The 25,513-nt window shown below is 40.8% G+C and overlaps 3 protein-coding genes and 2 non-coding genes across 5 annotated transcripts in view; 3 read left to right on the forward strand and 2 right to left on the reverse strand.

Moving 5' to 3' along the window:
* Positions 1-3,587: 3,587 nt before the first annotated feature.
* Positions 3,588-13,644, reverse strand: cep63 (centrosomal protein 63). Its single transcript, XM_008277543.1, has 14 exons — positions 13,285-13,644; positions 12,721-12,898; positions 12,167-12,262; positions 11,888-11,977; positions 11,658-11,771; positions 11,385-11,558; positions 9,845-9,990; positions 9,528-9,671; positions 7,968-8,070; positions 7,677-7,874; positions 7,408-7,494; positions 7,061-7,263; positions 6,691-6,985; positions 3,588-6,598 (listed from the first exon to the last, which is right to left on the reverse strand). Exons 1-14 carry the CDS (start codon positions 13,323-13,325, stop codon positions 6,398-6,400), a joined length of 2,070 nt encoding a protein of 689 aa, XP_008275765.1. The 5' UTR covers positions 13,326-13,644; the 3' UTR covers positions 3,588-6,397.
* Positions 13,645-14,004: 360 nt separating this feature from the next.
* On the forward strand, positions 14,005-14,076 carry trnap-cgg (transfer RNA proline (anticodon CGG)). Its single transcript has one exon. It is a non-coding gene; the product is annotated as a tRNA-Pro (tRNA).
* Positions 14,077-14,511: 435 nt separating this feature from the next.
* trnap-ugg (transfer RNA proline (anticodon UGG)) lies at positions 14,512-14,583 on the forward strand. Its single transcript has one exon. It is a non-coding gene; the product is annotated as a tRNA-Pro (tRNA).
* A 1,452-nt stretch (positions 14,584-16,035) lies between these two features.
* LOC103354238 (RING-H2 finger protein ATL58) lies at positions 16,036-17,401 on the forward strand. Its single transcript, XM_008277544.1, has 3 exons — positions 16,036-16,426; positions 16,810-16,914; positions 17,005-17,401. Exons 1-3 carry the CDS (start codon positions 16,074-16,076, stop codon positions 17,048-17,050), a joined length of 504 nt encoding a protein of 167 aa, XP_008275766.1. The 5' UTR covers positions 16,036-16,073; the 3' UTR covers positions 17,051-17,401.
* Positions 17,402-20,087: 2,686 nt separating this feature from the next.
* The window catches only part of rab6ba (RAB6B, member RAS oncogene family a), a 90,260-nt gene continuing 84,834 nt past the window's right edge, over positions 20,088-25,513 (reverse strand). The window contains exon 8 of the mRNA XM_008277546.1: positions 20,088-23,809. Within this exon, the coding sequence (XP_008275768.1) occupies positions 23,745-23,809 (65 nt within the window). The 3' untranslated portion in view covers positions 20,088-23,744. The remainder of the gene's footprint in view (positions 23,810-25,513) is intronic.

A 25,513-nucleotide genomic window follows, 5' to 3' on the forward strand; every position in this document is an offset into this window, starting at 1 on the left:
GCCTCTGCCGGGTGGGTGGTGACGATGGCGGTGGTGTTTTGGAGACGAGTAAACTACAGAAAGATGAGAGCGACTTAAAGACAGAATGTACGGTACATATGTCTCCCACGTATGATAGACATGCAGGGAGGATGCACACTCCTCTGGCTCACAGCAACATTCTTTTCTCTGGATGGAAATGCAAAACTCGTATTAACGCTGTGTTCCAGACAACTTGAAAAATTGGAATATGCAGTGTTCTTCTTCGAAAAAAAACCCTCCCCAGAAATGGCCCCTTTGCGGCGGAGGGCCAACAAGTTGCTTATCTGGAATTCAGCAACTAAATATCGTGTTATGTGAGGTCACACAAGTCTAGCAGACACCATCATGAATGGTCAACAACTACTTAAGGCCATGTCAGTCTATCAAAGGCACAGCTGAGACAAATTTCAATCTTGTAATGAAAACTCCACAAAGTGTACCTGATCTAAATTTGGCAGCTGTCCCCTTTGAAGCAGTCCTTGTGTGCAGAGATACACTGCTCTCAGTGCTCCTGTCACGTTTGGAGTATTCTCTGGAAGTCCATGAACCTCAACCATCACTTGGGCAGAGAGGAAAGACCAGATTCTGTGTTGAAATGATCCAACCTTTATCTCGAGCATCATCACCAGGGCTGCAACTAACGATTATTTTAGTAGTCGACTAATCTGTCCATTATTTTTTCGATTACTGGAGAGGAGGATACAATCGATAGTCGAACCTCGGATTCAGGAGGAGCAGTCTGGTTTTCGTCCCGCTTGCAGCACACTGGACCAGCTCTATACCCTCCATCAGGTGCTCAAGGGCTCATGGGAGTTCGCCCAACCAGTCCACATGTGTTTTGTGGATCTGGAGAAGGCGTTCGACCGTGTTCCTGTGTCCTGGCGTCCTGTGTGGGGTGCTTCAGGAGTATGGGGTCCGGGGCCCTCTGTTAAGGGCTGTCCGTTCCCTTTACGACTGCAGCAGGAGCATGAGTTTCCTCCACAGGGTGGCTGGGCGCTCCCTTAGAGATAGGGTGAGGAGCTCAGTCACGCAGGAAGAGCTAAGAGTAGAGCCGCTGCTCCTCCACATCGAAAGGAGCCAGTTGAGGTGGCTTGGGCATCTTTTCCGGATGCCTCCTGGACGCCTCCCTGGGGATGTGTTCTGGGCGCGTCCCACCGGGAAGAGGCCTCGGGGAAGACCCAGGACACTGGAGAGAGTATGTCTCCAGACTGGCCTGAGAACACCTAGGGGTCCCCCTGGAAGAGCTAGGGGAGGTGTGTACGGATCAGGAAGTCTGGGCGGCTTTGCTAAGGCTGCTGCCTCCGCGACCCGACTCCGGATAAGCGGAAGAAGATGGATGGATGGATGGATGGACAGTCACGATTATTTCTGTCACACCCACCATCTGTGCTTCCTGCTGATGCAGCTCTTCTTACAGGCTCCAGTGCAAGTTTTATCCCACTCTCTAAATTTGCATCCCATGAATGTCAACCTGAATTTCAGTCAGTCACAACACAACATAATGTCTTTAAGCAAATTAAAAGAATGACTTCTGAACCAGTTGAATAAGAAATGTAAGCTGAATACATTCAAACTATACTGTATTGTCATATCCAAACAATACAGAATTTGGCTCAAAAAGAAAACAAAATTAATACAATTATTTAATTGTACAAAATAAAGTGCAAGAGCCTGTCTTTGCTTTGAATTTCTAAAATGGCAAAATCTAAACAGAAAATGAGGCTAAATTAGGTATCACAAAATGTAGGCTACCACACCACAGCACATGCATACTAAATGAATTAATCCATTAAATGTTTCAGTGTTACTAATGAATGATGTTATTTATTCATGCTATGTATTATTATTATTTATGATTATTTGTTGCCAAACAGTATATAGGCCTAGTCTGATGCTTCAACCCACAGAGCTAAAACCTGGGCTAGGTAGGCAAAGTTAGGGGAAAAGTCAGATACATTGGGATTAAGTGGAACCATTTTTAAGCCGACCGACTGAGACGCCCTACGTTTTAATGATGCTACCATGTGCTGCTGTCGTCCTAATAAATGATCACGTTTGCCGAAGCAGCAGGCTTCTTGTTTTTTGTGTCTTTGTGGTCTTAAAACATGGTTACAGTTAATGTTAGCACTGTCAGGGAAGCTGTACACTTCTATAATTCGAAATATAATTGGAAACATTTCTTCATTTCAAAATACATATCTCAGTCGCTCTGGAATTCTCAGACATTATAACTTATTACAGCCACAAAGACAGGACAATAGAGCATCCAGTCAACTTATACATATTGCTGAGAAAACATCATATTCACAAAGCCAAGTGTAGCAACAATAAACCCCACTTTTCTGTATTGATGAAAGAATGTCATAATTACTTTATGTGCATATCTTTGGTTTGTGCTAAAAAAAAAAAAAAAGCTGTTAAAACATTGGACCTCATGCATAAATTAGGATTTATTTCTGATAACCAGGTCATTGATTAAACTGGGTAACTTACTTTCAGATTTATGTATGCGCACACACATATCTTTATGAATGTGGGATAAAATTTGCATTAAGTGTTTATCTCTGGTGCTACTGTTGGTGCTGATTATTGTCAGAATGCTGATGATAGTAATCTCTGGTGTAATCAAAGTGATCCTGTCAAAGATGCTACAATTGTTGTCATTATCATTGTCACCTGCTGTGATGGTTAATTTGACTCTGTCCTGCTTTTGTATTTCTGTATGCCTCGAAATAATAATAAGAAAGAAAGAAAGAAAGAAAGAAAGAAAGAAAGAAAGAAAAAAAAAGGGACCACACGTTTAGTGGCTGCTGCTGACAAGCTCAACCGTACAGGAAACTGTTAAAGTCATCTCAGAAACTTATTGTACTCTCGTCCACATCTGGATAATATTACATATAAAAGCAGTAACCTACGTTATTGTAGCTGACGTTAACATTAGACTGTATCCTCTAATAATAAAAAATGTCTAACATTCTCTACAGCTACGTTTCCTAACTTAGTGAGGGTTAACAGTGAATCAGGTTTGTCAGCATCCTGAATTAGTTAACTGTTGTCTGTAACTAAGTTTCCTGTAAGTCACAGTAGATCAATGAAACAGACCACAATGCACAGTCTTTGAACTGCTGCTGTCTCATCATTAATGATGTTACTGATGGATGTTCTCCCAGTTCAAAGAATGAAGCTCAGTTCAGTTGTGTGATTTCATGTCTCTGTTCTTTGGTTCAGAAAAAAAAAAAATTGTCACCCCACTGACATAGAGGAAGAGATCCAGTGCACTTTACAGATGGTGCTTGAGTCGCTTATATAAGAGGACTTCCAGGGAGCGCTCCAGCAGTGGCAGGAACACTGGGAGCACAAGAAGACCACTCTGCACCACATTCTGAAGCCCAGCAGTGTGTAGCATCTCCTGTTCCTATTACATTTTTCACTGCACCTCTATGCAAACAGCACAACCATAGCAGGAAGTAGAGAAAACTCAAAAATGTTTTTGTGCAGTATGTTGGTAGAAGTTATAATGCTGTAAAAAAAAAAAAAAAAACAACAAACAAACAAAAAAAACAAAGTGCATGTTTTAAATATTTATTTTACAAAAATTAAAACAAACAAACCTGGCATCGCCATGTACAATGTTTTTCCAAGAGGGACTCTATATGCTACAGATATTTTACCATTTACATTTTTAATTTGTCTCTTGTCCCCTATCAAATCTGTGTAAACACAGTTCAGCTGAGTCACTACTGGTGTCACAGTTGTGCCAAAGAAGCACAGATTGCTGTTTTACGGCTTCTTGCTCTGACAAATAATGTAATTTTGTTAATTCCTAAAAACAATATGTCACTTAAACGGCTAGGGGTTTCTTGGGTTCAGAGGGTTAAATCAGGTAGACTTTTAGATTTTTGGTTTTTACAGGTGCAGTCTCGCTTCTTAGTCACGCCTCATACACTGTAATTATGGTCCTCTGATGATACACGTAAACATCTCCACAGACATACCAAAGAATGTATTAGCAGTAAATACAGGTTGCAGAAGCTCCCATCCCAAATAAAAAAAAAAAAACGTATGTGTGTTGTACGAACCTTCCCATCGATCAAGCTGATTGGTCGATTTAATTCCTGTCAGGTTGCAGGTTTGAAAAATAAGTAAAAACAAACGTACTGCATACTAGGTCTGAGTTACGCCTGCACAAATATAAGTCATACCTTACTCACAAAATGGCGACATAAGCTTAAACAGCAATCTCTCTGTTCATAAAAGCAATCACATCTCCGTGTTTTTCTTGGTGGAATCGCACAGAGGTCTGACGTCATCCAAGCCTGAAGGGAAAAAGTGTAGCATAAAGCGTAACACTTCAGATATGCCACAAACAGTTAGCCTGAGCAGGGCTGTTGCTGAGTTTGTGAGTTATGTCTGTGATGTTGAAATGGCCGTGTGAGTTATGGTCTCTCAGAACTACTTCTGAAGACATACTGTCCACCCACGCTGGAAATCAGATGTGTTTATAGTCGTTCCGAAAGGCCACACTGGATGGAGGCGTGAAAAGCCAGCCGTCGCAGAGAGACGCAATATCATTTAAAAACAGCGTGAAAATTTCCGACAGTCTCTCCAGGGAGACGCTGATGGTGCTGCAATGGGTCGCTCACATGACGAGTGCCACAAGAAGTTTCGTAACAAATGTTTTTTAAAAAAACCAAGGAGTGCAATAACCGAGTCCACAGGATGAAGAAGGTGTGAAGGTTGGACTGTTGGGTTTGAAAGTTACTCATGGTGGCACCAGAGCCAGAGTTGATAACGTGTAGGAGGAGGGACTTTCCAACATTATTCTACATGCAGTTAAGACAGAACATAAATCCAGCTTAATTCATGCATTTAGTGCAGTTATTTATAGTCCTTTTCCAATGACCAGAGGCTATTATTTGGGTAACTGATAAGAACAGCAGCATAAAGTTGCTAAATGATGATTTGATTATTTTGAAGCAGCAAAGGTGACAAAGTTTAGGTATTACAAGCTTCTCAAAAACTGAAAACATTGATTAGTTCCAGCCCGGGAGCTAAACAGAGAGCACAAGGTAAAGCAACATTCTACAGCTGCAGCTTTATGTCAGCACCTGTATGAATGATTCCCATTGGTGTGAAACAGTAGGTCAGTTTGTTTATCTTTCTGCCGTGTGTTTTGGATGACGAACCCATGGCAGTGAGTCTCCGTTACCTGAACATGTCCAGAAAGCTTGTTGAAGTCTTTGTGTTGCAACTTGTAACACAAGATGTGAGTTGGCACATAACATTTAATCAAGTGGCCTTTGTCAGTGTTTTCTCTTTAAGATCAACTTAATGTGAACTCTACTTCCAATACACACAAGAGCTGAAACAGTTCACTTCGATAAATATAAAATACACAAAAAAAGGAAAAAAATCACAAGTAGTCAACAGAGCTAATCAAACATGTCTCTACGCTTGTGCTTTTTTCTTCTCATTATTTTCAGTAACTTCTTCTTTGGCCAGGGAATCTGACCAGTTTCTCTCTTGTGTTTGCAGTTCGGCTGAACAACTAATCAAAGAATGGTCACAAGCACAATATAGACAAACACAAAGCTGCACATTTTTGAGAAAAGGTACAAATGTGTCAAAACATTTGACTAGAAATTGAGTATTTTGGTGCTACAAAGACGTCCCACACCTACTGATGATACTTTCCAGACATAAGGGAACACGCTTGTTTGGTACGGACTGAATGAATCATCATTTTTAGATTTTTTTCTGTAGAAATTAAATGCAAAAATTACCAGGCCCACTAAAATCATCTGTCAAAACAATTGCCATATGATTTTTTTTGGCACATCTTTTAACTCAACTCTGCAGTTTCTGCTTTGCTAATTATTAGATGAGTCACCAGCGGTCCTGCTTTTGGTTTTGGTTTCATTAGTTTAGATGGCTGGCTTTAGTTTAGGGGAGAATCCTTACTTCAACGGTCCACTGGCACGGTTCAGGGCTTTCTCACTCTTTTGGCTCATGTCTCTTTTACTTTTCTTCAGTTTTTTGTTAGTATTCCTTGGTTCTGTGTGATTAAACGTGTTTTGAACTGGAGCAGCTTTGTGGCACCTCATATGTTAGGGGTTCCTATGGGCCACAGTTAGATTTAGGGACTGTAACATATTTGGCGGCTTGTGATAAAACGTTGCCTTTACTGCTGACAGTTCTTAAGAAACACTTGGGTGAATTCAAAGCTCTCAGCTGCCATAATGATCTCAAATGTGCAAAACATGGAAGAATAGGAACAGATGTTTTAAAGTTCAATCAAATGAGGCAGAAACCTTCTTATCTGCTGTCATTCTTAAATATAATAATGCCAATCATTACTCTCACTGCTGTGACTTAATCACTGACCATTCTGCACAGATGTCTGAGCGGATTCGGGCCCAGAGCCACCTGACAGGTACTTGGTCACCGTCTTCATGGTGTCCTCTTTCATACCCTGGATGTGGCTGTCCAGCCTCTGCAGCAGCTCCTCAGTCCGTAAGCTCTCCTCCTCCAGGAAACGGGTGACCATGCCCTGTGCAGGTGACGCTGGCAAAAGCTCCTGGGAGAAAAGAAAAAAACATAACTGTTGGATTCTTCACTTAAATAAGCAGCAGAATGTCAGCACAGGTCACAGTTTGTAAGAAGCCTCACCACAGAAGAAGGCGAGGGAGTGACTTTTTCTCTGGACCCTGAGGTCGGAGAGTCTTCAGCAGCAGATTCATTGACATTTAACACAGGCACCGAGTCTCTCCTGGACAGCCTGGTGCTGCTGCTGCATAAGGAGGAGGATGAATGAGGCCTGAAGTCTTGGGCCTGGCTGCTTGGCTGCTCCGTGGGGGAAGGCGACAGGGTGTGAAGCTCTTTAAAGAGCCTCTGGATCTCCCCTTCATAGTGAGTGCTCTTCTCCTGCGGCTTCGCTTTTGAGGCCTGCAGATCGTCCTGCAGCCTGCAGCCATAAAGAGTTTTATCATGATTAGGTCTTCAATGTTTGTGCATGTGTTCATGTGGATTTAGTATCTACCTGTCCTGAGCAGACTCTGGTTGGTCCATGATTGCGTGGCTGAGCACAGCTCGCTCATATTTATCCTGAGAGGTCTGGTTGGAGACCTCAACCTGTGATTTCATCTCACCAAGCGCCTGCCTCAACTGCCGGTTCTCCTGCTCCAGGCTACTCAGAGAAGAGACATAACTCTCCCTCAGTGAAGCAAGCGAGGAGTCTCCCGTCTGTGGTGAAAGAAGAAGTGATTCAGGGAAAGAGATGAGTCATATTTAGAAACAAGCACTAAAGCCACATGAAGAAAAGAATTCTGGTTGAAGTTTTCTGTGGCACTGTGTGATGACTACATAAAGATGTCATAGCAGACATACCTTGGGTGACTGAGATGGAAGTCTCTGCAGCAGACCTTTCAGCTGCTGGTTCTCAGTTTGTAGAGTCTCCAGCTGTATCTGAGTCATCTGAGAGGAAGACAAATGTGACTTAAACCCCTGAAGAGGCAATAGGCTTCCGCATAATGCAGGTAACCATTAAAGATAAAGAGTTGTTGGAAGACTCTATCAGGTCTGTCAGCTTCCTTCACCTTTACACTCTTTGTTACATTAAATTTGATCATTTATCATCCAGGATGCTCTCAACTCACTTTAAGCTCGGCTGCCTTCTGTTCTGCTCGCTCTGTTTCGCCACGAAGCTGCTGCTTGATGCTGGATGAAGAGCCGCTCAGCGAGGCGATGGTAAGGTCACGCTGGTGCAGCTCTCCGGTCAGCTTCGACACCTCCTTCCTCATTCCCTCAACCTCTCCGCTGTGAGTCTGCTTGGCCCTTTGAAGCTCCTCTCTGAGCTGCAGAATAAATCCAGATAAACAGTGTTGACGATGTCAACCGGGTGAACGATCAAGACAAAGAAAGGCGTATATGTCGGTGAGCTTTCTGACCTTTTTCATTTCAGCAACAGCAGAGTCACTTTCTGCTTTTAGGTTCCTCAGCTCTTGCTCCATCTTTGAGCGGTCACCTCTCTGTTTGCCCACTGTCTCCAGTCTGAGTCCAGACAAATGAAACCGATGACATGGCACATTCAGAACACACAGAAAAAAGATTTAAATGGAATCAATTTGATTCTTGGTTTTCAAGACATGATCAGCCACCGTGGTATATACAAGTATTCTCTTTTCTGGTATTTCAGGTTGACACCAGCTTGTAGAATGAGGGTCAGACTTTAAGGACCATCCTATTCTAAACTGGGTACAATCCCATAAATATATTCAAACACCAGGGCTCCCAAAATGACACACCTGATAACCTTCTTAACATCCTGGTTCCACAGTGTATGAATGAAAGGTGATTAATATAGACAGACCTTCTAATGAAGAGTGACTCTCATCTCTTATTTTCCAAGACAACAAAGTCAGACAGGACAGCTTGACGGCTGCTAAGAATTAGTCATGTTCAACCAAAGACAGCACATTTGTGGTTACCTGTGATTCATGGAGGAAGATAAAAGAGATCACATACATAAGATCAGATTCTTTAATTACAGCTACACTACACTGTCAAAACACTCAACTAAAAGTAAAGGTCTTGCATTCAAAAACAGAATTAAGTAAATATATGTGAGTTTTATCAGCAAAGGATATTTGATGTATTAACAGTAAAATGTTCCTTGTCGCTGTTTTACAATCATATGTGATGTTTTCAATAACTGCTGCGTTCATGGTCATGCTGCAGTTTACTGTTAAAGTCTGAGCTACTTAAACTACTTGATCGTTGCCGTTTTGTTTTTGTTTTTTTAAATCTACAGAAATGATTTACATTCTATAAGACTGTCATGTTTGTACCATCACTCTCATGTGAAAACCTTAAACTTTTAACAGACTCAGAAAAACATTTTCCAGTTAATCCTAAAGGGTTTTCTTTATATATTGTTTATTGAGCTTAGGAAATAGGAGCATTTCCTTCCATTTACCACAAGCATTCTAAAAATGTAGTTTTTTTTTAAAGTAACTAAAGCTGTCAGACAGACGGTGTGGAGTAGAAGTATAAAGCTGCATAAAATGTAAATACTGAAAGTACAAGCACCTCACATTTGTACCTATGTACAGTAAATGAGTGAATGAACTTCACTACCTTCCACCACTGACTACAATAAAGAATATACAAGATCTTGGAACGACATGATAGTCAAGGAATTGCGGCCACACTATTTTCTGCATGTTATTCTCCTCCTCTGCTTCCTCACATTCCTGTCTGTCTCTACTGTCACTATCAAATAAAGGCAATTAAATGTCCCAAAAAACAATCCAATAAAAACGAAACAATGTAGAGGATCTTATGATCAAATGACTTTTTCTGTGTAACTGAAGAAAATGTGGCTGTCAAAGGCTTGAAAGAGGAGCAAGGATGGCAGAAAGAAAACGCTCGTGCTGTATCAGTAAAAAAACAACAAAGCAAAAACAATATTGGTCTATTAGTGTCTGTAAAAAGAGGCCATCATTCACCTCTCTTTGAGACAAGCCAGTTCAGCCTTGAGATGGACCTCACATGCTTGTGCACACTGAAGCTTGGCTGCCGTCCTCTCCAGATCTTTTCTGAGGGTTTCCACACCAGCACATCCCTGAGCTGCCAGGCAGTCCTCCAGAGATCTGCACGAGAACATCCAATAAACACGTCAGTTTACAACCTGTCTGTCGGACTACTGATAACCAAGTGTAACCGCTTCACTCAGTCCTGCCCACAGTGTTGGTATAGAACACCCCCTTGTGTATGATTTTTGTATTGCATCCTAACAGACTGAACACATTAGAAATCCACCCACCGAATGACTTGATCTTTAGCTTGCAGCACTTGGTTGAGTCGGGCAGCTTCATTACGCAGCTGTTGCCGCTCAAGACTGGTTCTCTGCACAAATGTGTCCTGACAGTCCAGCGTGGCGTGAAGCTCCTCGCGTTCCTCTGAGAGCAGCTGTGGAACAGTGGAACCCTCAGCTGATTCAATAATATCTAAACTGCTAGACTACAGCACAAATCTTGTAGACTCTCTCCTTGCTGAGTATTTGCTGGTACACTGGTGCGGATTAACACATGAGCTGAACAAATTACTCAGATCCTACATTTACATAGCACAGCACCAATGTGGAAATAGCCCATTACAAGTAAAAATGCTTTTAAAATCCTACTTTAGTGAAAGTACTGAAGTATCAGCAAAGTGTACTTGAATTATCGATAACAAAACTGCTCTTCTCTGTGATATTTTCCATAACACATTAGACAATTCATACTGATGCATCAATTCAGCATTCTATTCTTGTAGTTTGAACTACTTAGCAGAGAGTTTAGTCACAGGGGTCTGGAGTCACAAGATAAACCTGAGGAGTGGGGAAAAATGTAATACAGGATGAAATAAGTTTGTCTAGATATGCACATTTCTTATTTTACTTCAGAGTGAGAGATAAATACATAAAGTGTAAATCTGAAAAGTAACGATACCTGCCAGATAAATGTAGTGGAGTATGCTCTATAGCGAGCTAAATCACAATGTACAATAGCACATACAGTTTAGCATTTGTCTACGCGTCAGATTTTCTTACAAAATTCATGTTGAACATCCTGCACAAAAATTAGAAATTGTTGTACTGAAACAAAGACCTTTGAAAACAGACAAAACATTATTTGTTTTATCGTACCAGCTTCATTGGCTCTTGGAGATCACTGTGATTTATATGAAAAGGGTTGGATGGTCATCACTGGCATCTACAAGACATCAGGATGCCCGTGTTTCCATTTATAAAAGCCTTCCTCAAAGCTGCCAGGATATCTAACCTCCCACACTGAATCCAGAGCCTGGTCATCTACGTGAGTCAATGAAATACAATCTGATGCCTGAAGGTTTGTCATCAGCATTATTTAGGAAGCTTCATAATAAAATCTTAAGACATTGTGCTGCTTTGAGGCAACACTCTGGCATTTACTTTTTATTTTGGTCATTTTTGCACCAACATCAGGCTGTGGGTCTATTGACAAACTTTGGTAAATGAAATCAACTTGACAGTGAGTTAAAAGAAGAGACACTAAAGTGTGTGGAAAAGTATGTATGCAAAAAACTGAAACCATATTTTTCTCAGCTATATTGCTTTTTAATAGTACATTAGTGACTGTGTATTGTGTTTTTTCTGTTTTGCTTTTTGTAATATAGGCAGTGAGTCTGCATTAAGAACACCACATTGTCCTTATGTTACGGACTACAGGTGGCATCTCATACATTTTTGTAACACATGTAAATGTAAAATAAGTGCAACTGGTCCAACATGATCACTGTTATCTACCACTACTCAAACAGGCTTCTGTCTTTTCACTCACCTGCTGCTCCCTCTGAGACTGTCCCAGCCACATCTCAAGAGGTCGGAGACGCTCCAGTTCGAGCTCCTGCGAGTGCAAACTGCCCTGAGCCTTCTCCAGCTGAGTGCACAGATGCTGCAGCTCAAAACAACACTCCCTGTGCTCCCTGTCCAACTGCCGCGATGTCAACTGGGACTGGAAAACAAGTGACAGACAACACAAGTCAAAATTTACCTGCTTCAGTTTTAATCCCTAACTTGAGATTACATGTTAAGGTTACAAATCTGCTTTTACCTTCACGTGTGAGAGCTCATTGGTCAGGCTCTTATTCTGGGCTTCCAGTGCTGTCAGCTGTTTCTGGTACTGGGAGCGGAGCTGCTCCCATTCGGCAGAGTGCTGATGGTACTCCTGATAGAAGACGTGAAGGCTCTTATACTCCTCATCACAAGCAGATGGTAAAAAAGGTAAAAAAGGGCAGTTTGTATGTGACTGAGGTAATCCCAGTAGAAAATGTGACAAGGCACCTTTGAAATGTCTGCCTCTTTTGCTCCTTCACTGGACTCCTTCAGGTGTTTTCTCTGAAGCTTGTAGTAACTTCTTTTTAGTTTATCCAACTAAAGGGAAAAAAACAAACATTCATTACAGTTTTATCTAAATATTATATTGCATGCATTCTTCAGACAAAATTTACTGTCAGAAGTACCATTAGACCCAAGCAGAACTGTCAAGATTTTAAAATGCAGATCTCAATCTACTGCTCCATTACCAGATTGTTTAACTCTGTATCAGACAAGTTGTCTCACCTCTTCTCGAACTTTCTGCAGTTGTTGCTCATATTTGGTAACTAAGTCTTGTCGATCACTCTGGACATCTTCTAGCTGCTTGCGGATCAATTTGATCTACAATCAGGGGTAATAATGTGAACAGTCTTAAAAATGTACAATGAATATCAGCACTTAGTAGATTTCAGTTGACTAAATGTTTGTACTTCAGAGTTTTTCCTGGTCCAGAATAGCCATTTGGTGGGTGACTCCATATGACACTATGCATGATTGAGACACATATAGTAAAGGCATTTTTCTGTTATTCTCACCGTTTGATAAAAAAAGACAATTGTGCCTGATGAAATCAAACACCAATTAACAAAACTGTCTAAAATACATATGGATTATTTTTTATTCTCAATTCTTATTATTTTGGCCCTGGTGAATTTCCTCTGTCACTGACAAAAACCTCTATATGCAGGAAAAGCCCTACACTCCTCATGCAGTAACTAAAGAAAATGTTCTCCATCAGTAGAAAATGAAATCTAATAAAAAATGAAAGGAGTGACATTAGTTCAGTTTTTCTATTTCACCTCAAGGTCCCTCCGTTCAATAATATTTCTTGAGGTTATAAGTTCCTCTTCTCCACTTTTCAGCCGGAGCTCCAAGGCCCGGATCTCAGCCTCCCACTCCCTCTTCTGATGATTGATCATGATGTCAATCTGTCTCATCAGCTCCTGGAGCTCCGGCTCACATGATGACAGGACAGAGCTGGAAGACAGATACAGATACACAAAAAACACGGTTACAATACTGCACAACAAACTGTCATATCTGCAAGAGCTGGTTGTCAGTGATCACAGGTGTAGATTTTGGGGGCACACAGGGGATATATCCTCAATATTTTTACCCCAAAAATATGAATATGAAACATGATCTCAAACAACCATTTAACCTGTTATATATATTAAGAATTGTTGCCTTTTGCCTGAATTTTGTTTAATTTTACATAAATTAGGACAGTTCCATCTTAAAATGATGCTGATATGTCACAAATTGGTGCAGAAAAGTTAAGCAGACTGCATGAAATTAATGGTTTGGCATTCAGAACAACTCAGCCAAGATAGTTAGCAGGTTTTAGCAAGTTCAGACGTTACCTTAAATCGGGACTCTGCATTGATCCCATAAATGTCTCCATCTGGTTCAAAATGATGCTGCTGTTTAAGTCTTCTCAGTAACGTATAGCTCTGTGGAGACGTGTCTCCCACTACGAGCTACATTAACTCAACAAGCAACCAAACAGCATGACCGTTACTAACCATAACCAAACTGAGCCGCAGCGACCAAGTTGCTTGAGTTAACATTAACAACAACGACGACTAAACGATAGGTTAAGTTTCCACCATCGTTAGCAAATGTTATCAGTAAACTGTGTCAAGTTTCAGTGTGTCCAACTACATTTGTTTACATAAATAACCGAACTCACTGTACAACTAACAACTACTTTGGCTACAATGGATTTCCTGGTCTAAGGCGGTAACCCCGCCCCCAATCTATGACCTCAGCACGCTCTACGTCACTACCAAAATTGGCGCCGCACGCAGGTAGAAATTACAGCAGTTGCTCATAAAGCTAAAATGTAACATTAACGTTTAGCAGTTAGCGCTTAATATTTCAGAATCGATGTTGTAATGGTGACATACACTTACATATGCACTTTTATTTTTAACATGTTGCACATAATAATTAAGCTTATCTTTATCTCCGTACAGCAGTCCAAACTTGGGCACATAATAGGTCAACACAATGCACTTTAGTCGACACACTCCGCTAGTTTCACTGATTAAATCCTGTGGTATCAGCTCACTTGAACACGTGGCTCGTTGGTCTAGGGGTATGATTCTCGCTTCGGGTGCGAGAGGTCCCGGGTTCAAATCCCGGACGAGCCCACCTTTTTCCAACAACAGCGACCGTCGCTAGAGGGTATAAGTAGCTTTTAGCGGCAGCTATAAACAATCGTGGCGTTGCAGGTTGGTACCATTTACGCAGTTAACGCTCCAGTTGCAGTCTGTGGTATTGCCGTTTCACTGCGTGTCGCTTTGTGACCATATTTAGACACATAATTTTGTTTTTTATACGCATATCAGCTGCGTTTTCGGCTGCACCCCGACGTTAGCGCTAGCCAGCTAAAAAGATAAACATAGGTATACTTAGCCATCAACTGTGTATTTACCGCATATGCTGCTTACGGATATGTCACCTCTGTCTAATGGGTTCAAAAAGACAACGTGATGTCGTGTATTATAAACGCAAACATCGACACCGTCGTTATATATAGCTACCGATATTACTACAAAAACACAACCGTCTGCCTCCATACATGTGGCTCGTTGGTCTAGGGGTATGATTCTCGCTTTGGGTGCGAGAGGTCCCGGGTTCAAATCCCGGACGAGCCCATGTTTTTCGTTATTGAACTATCTTTTCCTTTAATATGTCTTCTTCCATTTTAAATTGAGCTGCAGCCGTCGACTTTAGTCAGCACTATTTACCTATTCCTCCCCAAGCCCCTCTTCTACCTCCCACCCCGTTCCTCCACCTGCCTTCCGTCAAAAGCTCGAACAAAGAGCGTCCCGGCCGTTCTGCTTCCCCAGCTGTTGCACTGGGAGGGTTTGAGCCGTGAGAAACAGGGAGATGTTCCGCCCCCACAAACGCAACGGACACGAACAGGCGGCAGACGAGTCTCCTCTGACACCATTCACTGCAGAGAGGCAGAGCTGGACAGACACGGAGGATCCAGATCTGAGGAGCGATAATCAACCTGCAAAGACCTGCTGTAAGTACACTGTTTAACACTTCTTTTTCTTTAAATATATCACGAGCATAATCATTTCTCTGTACAATAACGCAAATATAACTCCATTACCACTTATTACACTGTATACGTACATTTTGATGCTGCTGTGGCCTGTAAATTTCCCTCACTGGGTGAATCAATTAAAAAAAAGTATTCTATCATTTTATTCTATTTTATTTTCTTAGAACAATGCAAAATTTATGCTTTTCTACTTACATTTGTATTTTTAGAACATATTTTTCTATTTATGTTTATCCTTTTTTTTGTCTAAGACTTTGAATGGGAATAAATGTGATCAATTTCCCCTCTGGGATCAATAAAGTATTTGTGATTCTGATACTGATTACATGACACTGTTTGGGTTTTTTTCCCCTTAATTTAGGTTTAATGTCTGGAATAAAACAATCACGATGGTATTCGTGGGTGCAGATGTGAATAATTGGGGGGATGCATCAGGAAGGGGTTTGGTGTGTTTCACCTTGAGATTTTGAGTGTTTTGGGGAATTTTTATGAACCAGTTTGTGCCTTTTCTACATCAATTTGGGGAAACTTGTCTTTTTTGTGTAAAGGAAAGCACAAAAAGCAGACACACTTGTTACCAACATTGAGTCCTGAACAGTTCTTTGTTTCTGTCATGATTTAATTGTGGGGGCCAAATGCACATGTTCTTAAAAAACCCTAAACTCTACGCCTATTTATTCTTTTTTATAGTTGTTCAACTTAAATGTATTTTGTGTGTTGTAAGTGATGTATAGGTCATAAATACAAGTCACTGTTAGTCACTGTTAAATCACTTTTTGACCAATTTCATTGCAAATCGCGATGACAATACAGATATTCTGTTTATATGTTAAATCAGAATAAAAATAGGATTTAACGCCTGATCTAATCTACAACCTGCAAAATAAATCTGTCACAGCTTGATAAACTTCTTTGTGTGATTTAATAGGGGGACACACCCTGGGAACTTGGCACCTGCAGCATCCATCAGCTCCAACAGGCTCCAGGTCGACTTCTCTCTGGGACTTTCAGATCAGAGGAAATCAGGTTTTGTTGGAGAAGCTCTCTGTGGCACACCAGTCCAGCTCCACCATGGTTCTCTGTGAGGACGGTGAGTGCAGCGTCTGCCTGCTGCCCTACTCCCGCATGGACAGGATCCCCCGGCTGCTGCACTGCCGCCACACCTTCTGCGACCCATGTCTGGAGACCATGTCGCAGGCCAGGAGCGGGCTCCTCACCGTGGCCTGCCCTCTGTGCCGCCGGGTCACCTGCATTGGCCGAGGCCTGAGCCTGCAGGAAGCCCTGTGGGTCAACAGCAAGCTGTGGGAGCAGATACCAGAGGAGGAGGAGGAGGAAGAAGAGGAGGAAGAGGAGGAAGGACTGAAGGGAAAATCAGAGGAGGAGAGGATGCAGGCTAAACAGCAGCCCTCATCTCAGGCAGGATGGTGGGTTCATGAGAGTAAACATACAGACGTGGACAGTCACACGACTAGTTTCTATTTCTGTCTACAGGCACTTTGAGCATCTAACACTGTTGTGCCATGACTCTGAAAACACAAGCAGACGACATAAACAAAGATAAATAAGGGTTTCTTTTCTAAAACACTATAACGTAAGGCACCACATTGCTGCTGTAATGACTGAAAATGGTAGAAATGGAAGAAAATCAGAGCTGGTGTTCCATTTGAAATTCCAGCCATACCGAGGCCTTTACACGTCACTGCTAAGCAGCGTGTGAGTCCACAGAGCTTCTCATTAGCACCTTGGCTCGGCAGCATTTTGTTACAGGAGTGAAACACCGTCTGACGCAGCAGCTTTTACTTTTCAGCGTTTCCTCGAGGCCCGCCAGAACAAAGCTCAGACTGCCGGCGTTCTTCAGGAGGTTCAGCTGGACAAAGCAGCACCAAGAGAGAATCGTCCCCGGAGGCAACGTGTAAGTTCTGACTGCAACTGTGACAGCAGGAAGGAATATATATGAAATTAAAGAGTGGGCTGATGTTTCTCTATTTGTTTTATTTTGAAGGGAAATGAAATCCTGGCGCAGACTTTCAACTGAAGAGATGTTTTAGAGAAGCTGTCAGGATCTCATGAGCGGACTGTAAAGACACTAGAAGACCAGACTCAACTCTGTCAGTCAGTGGAAGGAAAGTTGAGCACTGAAAATCCATTTGTGCTCCTGTCAAGACGCTGTTTTGTCCTCAGCCAAAGGTTCCCCGTCTCCCCATTATTTATTCTCGGCTTAATTCTCCCAGCTGGTGCTGTGGGATTTAGTTCAGCTGTCCCAGTGGGATCGACACCCAGAGACCCCCTCCGAACAGATGGCCTCCTCTGCATTTGAACCCTAAACACCATAAGTTATTGTTACCTTTATATATGATAGTTAGCTGACAAAGTATTTAATAAAACTATTTTTGAAATTATTCCTCATTGGTGTTTTTTTATTTAGTAATTCATGTTGATGTGGCTCCAGTCAGTCATCTGAAAGAATCATGAGCTCAAAGCAAATACATTTTTTTCCTGTGTGCATCATTTATGACACATTAAGTATTTACAACAACAAAAAAAAAAGAAGTGAAGCCAGGAGATTTCTGAATGTGAATATTACTTTTGTGGGCACGATACACAACAAAAACCTGCCACAAAAGAGTCATTCAACCACGAAAGTGGATTATAAACTCCATTCATCAAGCATCTGGCAAGTATTCACTGGAGATATCAGAAAACTGGATCATCACTTTCATGGAAATGTCTTTTGTTCTGTTTGTGTTACCTTATGTGCACATAGCAGTTCAAAAGTATACACCATGTGCCACTGTGAGACGGGAAAAGGGAGAATTTGTGTGTGTTTGGCATCTCAGTCATATTAAGGTCAGTGTTCTTTGTGCAAGAAGTCCGTTAGTTGTCGCGCTGGTTTGGTGAACAGACTCGACTGTAAAGCCTGAGAAGGACACACTTAGTCATGTTTTCATAGATGGTGTGTTACTTCGGCTTTAAACAGCAGCTTCCAGCAGAAAAGTGTTATCATAGTCACTGACATCATCTCCTCCACGAAGCCTGCATCCAAGTTCTAAATGAACTGGCAGCAGCAGTGTTGGCTGTCGCAGCCACAGTCTGGACGGGACAACATCAGGAAGGCAGCAGAGAACAAACAAACAAAAACAAGGCAAAGAACCAATTTCAGTTTCGCAATGTATTTACAGGCTCCCAGTGTGGCCCTGGCAGTGTTGATCACTGGGGATTACTGAGCAGGAAGCTACTCCCAGAGCAGCCAGGCAGGGCTGAAGGAAGCATGTACACTATTTACTTAAGTCAAAACAGGACTATAATAGAAAATATTCTATCACACAGAAGATATTCGAAATAAAAGCACTCTTCCCCATAACTCTCCCATTTTTCATTTAAAATATAAATCTTCGTCACCTGTAGCTAAAGCTGGAGCAAAAAGTACAAATTTCACTCTGAAATGTGAAGGAGTAAAAGTACAATGAAACACTCCATTAGCGATAAATTGTATCTGCATAAATGTTCTTGACAACTGCAGGTTGTTTTGGTCGGACGGATTAATGAGGCAGTTTCCAGATTATTTTATTTTACGTCAGGAATTCCTGTGGAGAGTCTGCAACAAAAACATGGTGCAAGACTGTTTCGTCAGTGTTACTAACTACATCAAGCAATAGTCCATTCTTGACTGACTGTGCATTCCACAGTATGTACAGTATGTGTTTGTACAGTGCAGCAGAAGTAGGACCAACAAATTACAACGGAACCATAACAATGTGCCATAACCGACACAGGGTCACAGAAAGTCCAGGGCCTCAGAGGTTGACTGTGTGACTGTTATCTTATAGAAATTGTAAAAATGTGTAAACGTGTTTTATAGTACAACTAGTTAATAAATGTGAGCATGTAACTTTACAGGATAATAGATAATAAATGGTAAAACATTTAATAGAACATAACCATGAAGTCAGCAAACTGACTCAAGTAGCAGGAATATTTACACTTGTATAATATTTAACTATACGGTGCTTTATGCTCTTATAAGAGCTAAATACATATTTTAAAATTAAAATGAAGACTTGAATCTGACTTTTTGAGATTTTATTCTCATTTTAAAAACACTATGATGGTACAAAATGCACATTTTTGTGGGGGGAAAAAAATCAGCAGTGGCTCTTAAAGTCATATAAAAATACACCAATCAGATTACTTAAATAAGACTGTAGAAGAATACATATTTAGTATGATTATCGCTGAAATTCATTAATTATTGTAATATTTCAGGTACTTAGTATAGTTCCCTATTTAGCCTAGTATAATTCTTATTATTTTACATTGTTTTTTGTCTTTGTACAACTTCCCTCTCTCCATTTGTGATCAATAACAAATCATCTGAGCTGCAATATAATACAAATAAATAATAATAATAAAAAAGTAATGTTGTGTAATTTAGTGGTATTTATTCGTTATTGTGGACTTGAATTTTACTGAACTATTTATTTTTCTGTCGGCTTTGATAAAGCACCTTGAGCTGCATGTGCTGTAAGAACTGTTCCCTACAAATACAGCTAATAATATTATCAAGTATTCAAATTTTATATTTTAGTTGATTTTGTGCTAACATATTATACTTTTACAAATAAAATTGCATTTAATGACATTCTCACCAAACTAATGAGGATGTGGGAGGGTCTGAAATTGGCACAACGGTCTGTTTTTACCTCTTTGTGGGTTAATCCAGGATTGGCCAATAGAGAAGGTGACCATGTGATTTAATTATACCCAGACGTCAGCAGAAACTGTGAATATTCGTTGTTGAGTCAAACCAGAAACCACTCATGCCGGAACATGTATGAAAACTTGTTTGACGCAACTGTTGCTTCATTGTTTGTAACCTGCATATTCGACATGCATGTTACTGCTAGAAGTCATGATAGCGCTGTAATGTTGCTGTTATTTCAGGGCTTCAAACAAAACCGATCAAAACATCAACAAAAGGAAATAATATTTGAGTGAAAGCAGTTGGAGAACAGGTATGAATGATAGATGCTCTGTGGGGTTTTATATTGTTAAAAGAAAGTTAAAGAAAAACAGCAGCACAGCGCATGAGTTTGGTAATAAGACATCTTTATTAATCATTTGGAGAGACATGCTAGATCTCTGTACAGTGTGAATGGAGAGCCAGCTCTGGACTGATCCAGTCTGCTGCACAGAGCTGCGACAGAAACACCTTCAGGGAATAACCGCTGCCCCCTTCCACCATTGCAGACTCCCTTTATCCAGACATTTGTTGCATCGCTTGGTCCATTTCCAGGGATGGTTAAAACGGGCCTTCAGGAAACCAACTGGACTCTACTTTCATATCTGAGGGGAAGAAATACAAACGAGTGTCTGTAGCTACCGATCAATCATTTTGTCCTCGTTTAAAAAATAAACACCCATGAGTCACTTCTGAAAAGTGCTCCTCTTACAAGGCTGTGTGCTCGGCAACGAGAGCAGAACATTCCTGTTTTCAGATAAAAGGCAGCAGAATCGAGGGCTCGTACATTACAAGGCTTTATTTTTTAAATTTTGGGGGAACTTGAAATGCAACTCGTCTTTGTTATCCTCAAACCCACAAAAAAGTGTGTTCCAGTCAAGATCTCCTGTTGATCCACCTCTGTCTCGTATTATTATTAATATTATTATTTGGCTCATTATGTGGGTTAGAAAGGTTCACTAGTTTTCACAAGAGTGCTCCCCTTTTTGGACATGTGTGAACAATTCATATATGTTTCACTCTACTCTAAGACACAGTACTCTGAATGTTGTTTTTTTTTGTCACCATGTTTCTAAGACTTACATCATCACTCTAACTTTAAACATGTTCTTAAAAAGTGCAGTAAAGATTTCACTTCAAATCAAAGTAGTGTTCTCAACACTGGCTGACCTCACCACCAGTATATTATGATTCCTGGCTCTGAAAGGAATACAAAAGAAAATAAAAAGAAATTTAAAACACCATTGCAACATTGCATAATGCCAGTAGTCAGTTTCAACACAAGCAGCAGAGAAAACGTCAGTGGGAACACGCTGTGTGACAGTTTCTATGACAATCAGACATGTCTTTGAATTAAGTGACTGTACATTTACAATGAAGCTTTTCATCACTTCATATTAACCTGAAAGGTCTACATGTGCAAATTAGTCTTTTGTCAGGAATGAAGTTGATTTACAATGTTAAAGGTCTGCTTGGATCACAGGACCTACGTTACAGTCGAAGGTGCACAGCAAGACGGTTTAACATTTTATAGCTAGACTGGACATGTACTGCAGATATCCACAATTCAGTTTGTTCTGATCAAACACGGCATTTGAGATATCAACGCTGTCACTGCTCCAGTACCAATGACGTCACATTTATTATTCATGTGTTTGGGGTTTTCTACTATTCAGCTGCAGGTTTCCATCATGTGAACTGCAGATACTGAATTATGACTCGCTGTAATTCCAGTTTCAAGAATCTACAGATGAATTCTGACTAGTCATGGCTCTAGTTTCATCCATCCACTTGTTTTCCTTTGCTTATCGAGGGTTTGGGCATGGTGGAGGCACACTAAGCGGGTCATTCTAGACCTTCTTTTTCCCAACAATGTTTTCCAATTCCTCCTAGTGGATCCCGAGCTGTTATCAGGCCAAATGAGATGTTATCCCTCCTCCAAGTTGTGGGTCAACCTCGGGGTCTCCTACCGGTTGGTCATTACCAGAAAACCTCCATAGAAAAGTGCACAGGAGGCGACATAATCAGATCTGAACTACCTCAGCTGATTCCTTTCAATGCCAATGCTTTACTCTGAGCTTCACCCAGACGTCTGAGCTCTTCACCTTATCTCTGAGGCTGAGCTCAGCAAATCTATGGCGGAAACTCATTTTGGTCGCTTGTATCTCCAACCTCCTTTTCTGGCTCTCGACTCAGAGCTCATGGCAATAAGTGAGGGATGGAATGAAGGCCAGTAAAATGAGAGCTTTGCTTTCTGGCTGGACTTCCTTTTCACAACAGTAATCAGGTGTGACGGCCACATTACTGGTGATGCTGCACCTTCCATCCACCTCCATTTTGTTCTTGCAATGCTAGTTCAAGATATCTTCAATGTCCCTCAACTCGGGATATTAACATTTTCATTTCAAGATACCTTAAATGAAGTTTGAACCGGTCATGATGTTGTAGATATCTCAAAACTGGAATTCTGCGTCATCAAAATATATTTTCAGATATCCTGAACTCAAATTTAGACCAGGCGAGATGATATTGCTGATATCTGTGGTTATGGCCAGTAGGAGGTGGAGGCGGCTCGCTTTTCAGACATTCTATGGGGCTGTAACCATAATTGCACATGACAAGGCATTTTATCGCCATGTCAGAGCAGCCTGAGGCCGAAGTTCTTACACTGAAATGAACACAGCTCTCGCTCTCCACAAACTCCTCACTGATGAGCTCTTTGTATTTCACTGCATTTTCTAATGAGCTCATCCACCACAGCAGCCGCTATAACTGTGTGCAAATGCTTTGCTGAGATGTCTGAGATATCGGCAACTATTATAACAACTGGTCAAAACTGAAAATTCTGATATCTGTAACTGTTCATGTATTGAAAATTACTCAAAACACTGTTGCTGATATCTGCAATTCCAGAATAGCAAAAATCTGCTGTTAAACGTCTTGCCGTGCAAGGTGAGGGCTTTGATTCTCCACTTACAGTCCACTGTATGTGCAGACTATCATAATCACAAGATATCACACAATGCAACAGCAGCTGTCATGTCGTGGTGAGTGAGTAAGTCTATGACACACTGCGAACAAACGGTGACTTAAAAGGTGCCATAATGTGGCGAGAATGACATGACTTGGCAGTGGCCCTCTATGGAACTGCATTCTAATGTTGCCTATACAGAAAGCACACATTTACACGCACGCACGACAAAAAGATATTCTGAAGTCAAGTATACAAATCCAGTTCATAAACAAAAAGACTTATCAGAATGCATCAAGTCACTGGTGTAATGTTACCATTTACATATTCAAACTCGTGTACACGGGTAAACAGTACCTATGCTTAAAAACTAGGCATGCATTAGATACTCAAGATGTTACTGTTCAGCTTGTCTGTTAGCGCACAATTGTGGATCCCAGCTGGGTTATGGGCTGTGACTGGCTGGAGATGGCTAAAGTTACAAAAAAAAGCTAAGTTAGGGGTTAATAAGAGTTTGTGATGGTTAAAGTTTGGGTCACAATGAGCTCTAGATTTCTATTTTTGCCCGTAACAACAGCTGCATCCATAAGAATGCGTCTAAACCACCTCTTCCTCTCGAGCTCCCACATACAGAGCTTTGCATTAAAAAAAAAAAAAACTAACAAAAAAACAACAGTTCCAGAGAAAATTCCCTGAAGATACAAAAATACAAAAAGAAACTGGGGAAACTCTCTTTTCTACTTAAAAAAATTGTATACACATATGCAGCATGGGGATCTTTTTACTACGTTTTTGTTGGTTTTTTTTGTTGTTGTTTTTGTTTTTTTTAGCAAGTTGTAGGATTTATTTTTTGGCAGTTTTGTTAAAGTAGGCTACACTACTTTTGAACCAAATTCACATATTGCTAGTTCCAACCAGGCGAGGAGGCCAGATTCTCAACGTGTCAACTGCAGGTTAACCAATAGGAAGCAACATAACAAGCATGTGGGGTAAATGATGTTTTGTTTTGTTTTTCCAGGACAGATGCCGAGTATTAACAGGAGCAGCCGCCTTCAGTAGTCTGGGGCTCCTGCGGTTTGTCCAACTTGATGTCGATCACTGGAGAAGAATATTAAGGAATTTTTGGAAACATGTAGAGATAATAAGGCTGTTCAGATCAAAAAACTGATGTAGACACTTAGAAAGAGCCAAAACTACAGTTAAGCCCCAAATTATTCATAGTCATGCCAAATTTTTATGTACAGTGAGTTTTTATTCGACCAATGGATTTGTTGTGGCTTGAAATTACATAAATGACAAAAGACAGCAATATACTGTTACAGATGTTGATATATCTGAACTATTTCTATGTTGGGTTCTTTTTGTACATTTATGAAAAAAGGCCAAGTCCAACATTAATACAAGCGGTGCCTTTATTTGACACCACAACAACAGGACAGTTCTTATAATTTTAAGGTTGTTGCATGTCTTCACTTGGATTTAGTTCCACTCCTCTTTTGTGATGTTCTGCAGGTCTTTGAGGTTAAAAGGTTTCCTCACCATCATCTGGTCTTTAGGTTCCCCCCTTAGATCCTTAGGAGGATTCAGGTCGACTTGGGCTGGGCCACTTCAAAATGTTGGTATTGTTTACTGTTAACCATTTCTTGACTGCTTTTTCAGTTTTTCTGCAGATGTTTTCCTTCCAGAAACTTCATATTGTCCTCTTCTCACAAGAAAATGTTAACTTTGACAAGGTGTCAGGCCCATTGGCTGAAAAACACCCCCAGAGAGTCACATTCCCACCACCATGTTTGACTGTGGGGATGGTGTTCTCGGGGTTGAAAGATTCTCCTTTCTTTCATCAAACTAAAGCCATGTCTCTGTGTCCGAGCAACTCCATTTTCATCTCATGCGATCCCAGAAATAATGACCAAAAGGTTTCTTCTTTGAGCTTCTGCAAAGATCTGATGAGCTTCGGTACACCTGTCTTGGAGGAGTAGAGTCCCCCTTTGGACAGCCTCCATGTCAAGCAGCCTTGTTCAGTGTCTGTTGGATTGTCTGTCTTGAGATGTTGGTATCAGAATTGTTCAGATTCATCAGGACAGTCTTGGTGATGATTCTTGGATTCTTCTTGGTCTCCACCATTCTAGCCAATGTTAGCATCACTTTTGGCTTTTTACAACACCCTCTGAGATTTTCCACAGTGCGGAACCCATCATACTTTTTGAGTAAGTATTGCACCGTGGCCACTGGAACATGAAAACACCTGAAAATGTCTTTATAATCTCAATGTAAACTCTTGGTTTAAGCCATGACTTGCAATTGACTAGTCACGGAATACAGAAATACTGCACCAGCTGTTCTCAGTTCATCGTGTATTAGAACACTCTAGAACATGGTAGACTTTACCATCATGAGTGGTATAGACGCTGCACTCTGTCAATAAATGTTGACACTGTCATTTGAGATGAAAAATTTTCTACACAGCATTTTTAGTGAAAATGTAGAAAAGATACAACACAGAAATAGCTAAAATTCATCATTAACATTTCTCATACAATGAATTACTATCTTTTGTCACTTGATTATATCATTTTCAGCCAGAAGAAACCCATTGGTCAAAAAAATAAAGAAATCGCTATAAATAAAAATTTGGCATGAGTATGAATAATTTGGGGCTTAACTCTATTCTAAATGGACAGAAGTACTGCTTTATCACCACTAGATGATGCTCTTTACCATGACTTAATTTATTTTTCAAGTAACTTCATAAATATGTTGAGTCTGTGATAAAATAAATAAATAAAATACATTTACTATTGA

The sequence above is a fragment of the Stegastes partitus genome, unplaced genomic scaffold (assembly GCF_000690725.1).
Source record: "Stegastes partitus isolate 25-593 unplaced genomic scaffold, Stegastes_partitus-1.0.2 Scaffold100, whole genome shotgun sequence".
Taxonomy (NCBI): Eukaryota; Metazoa; Chordata; class Actinopteri; family Pomacentridae; genus Stegastes; species Stegastes partitus.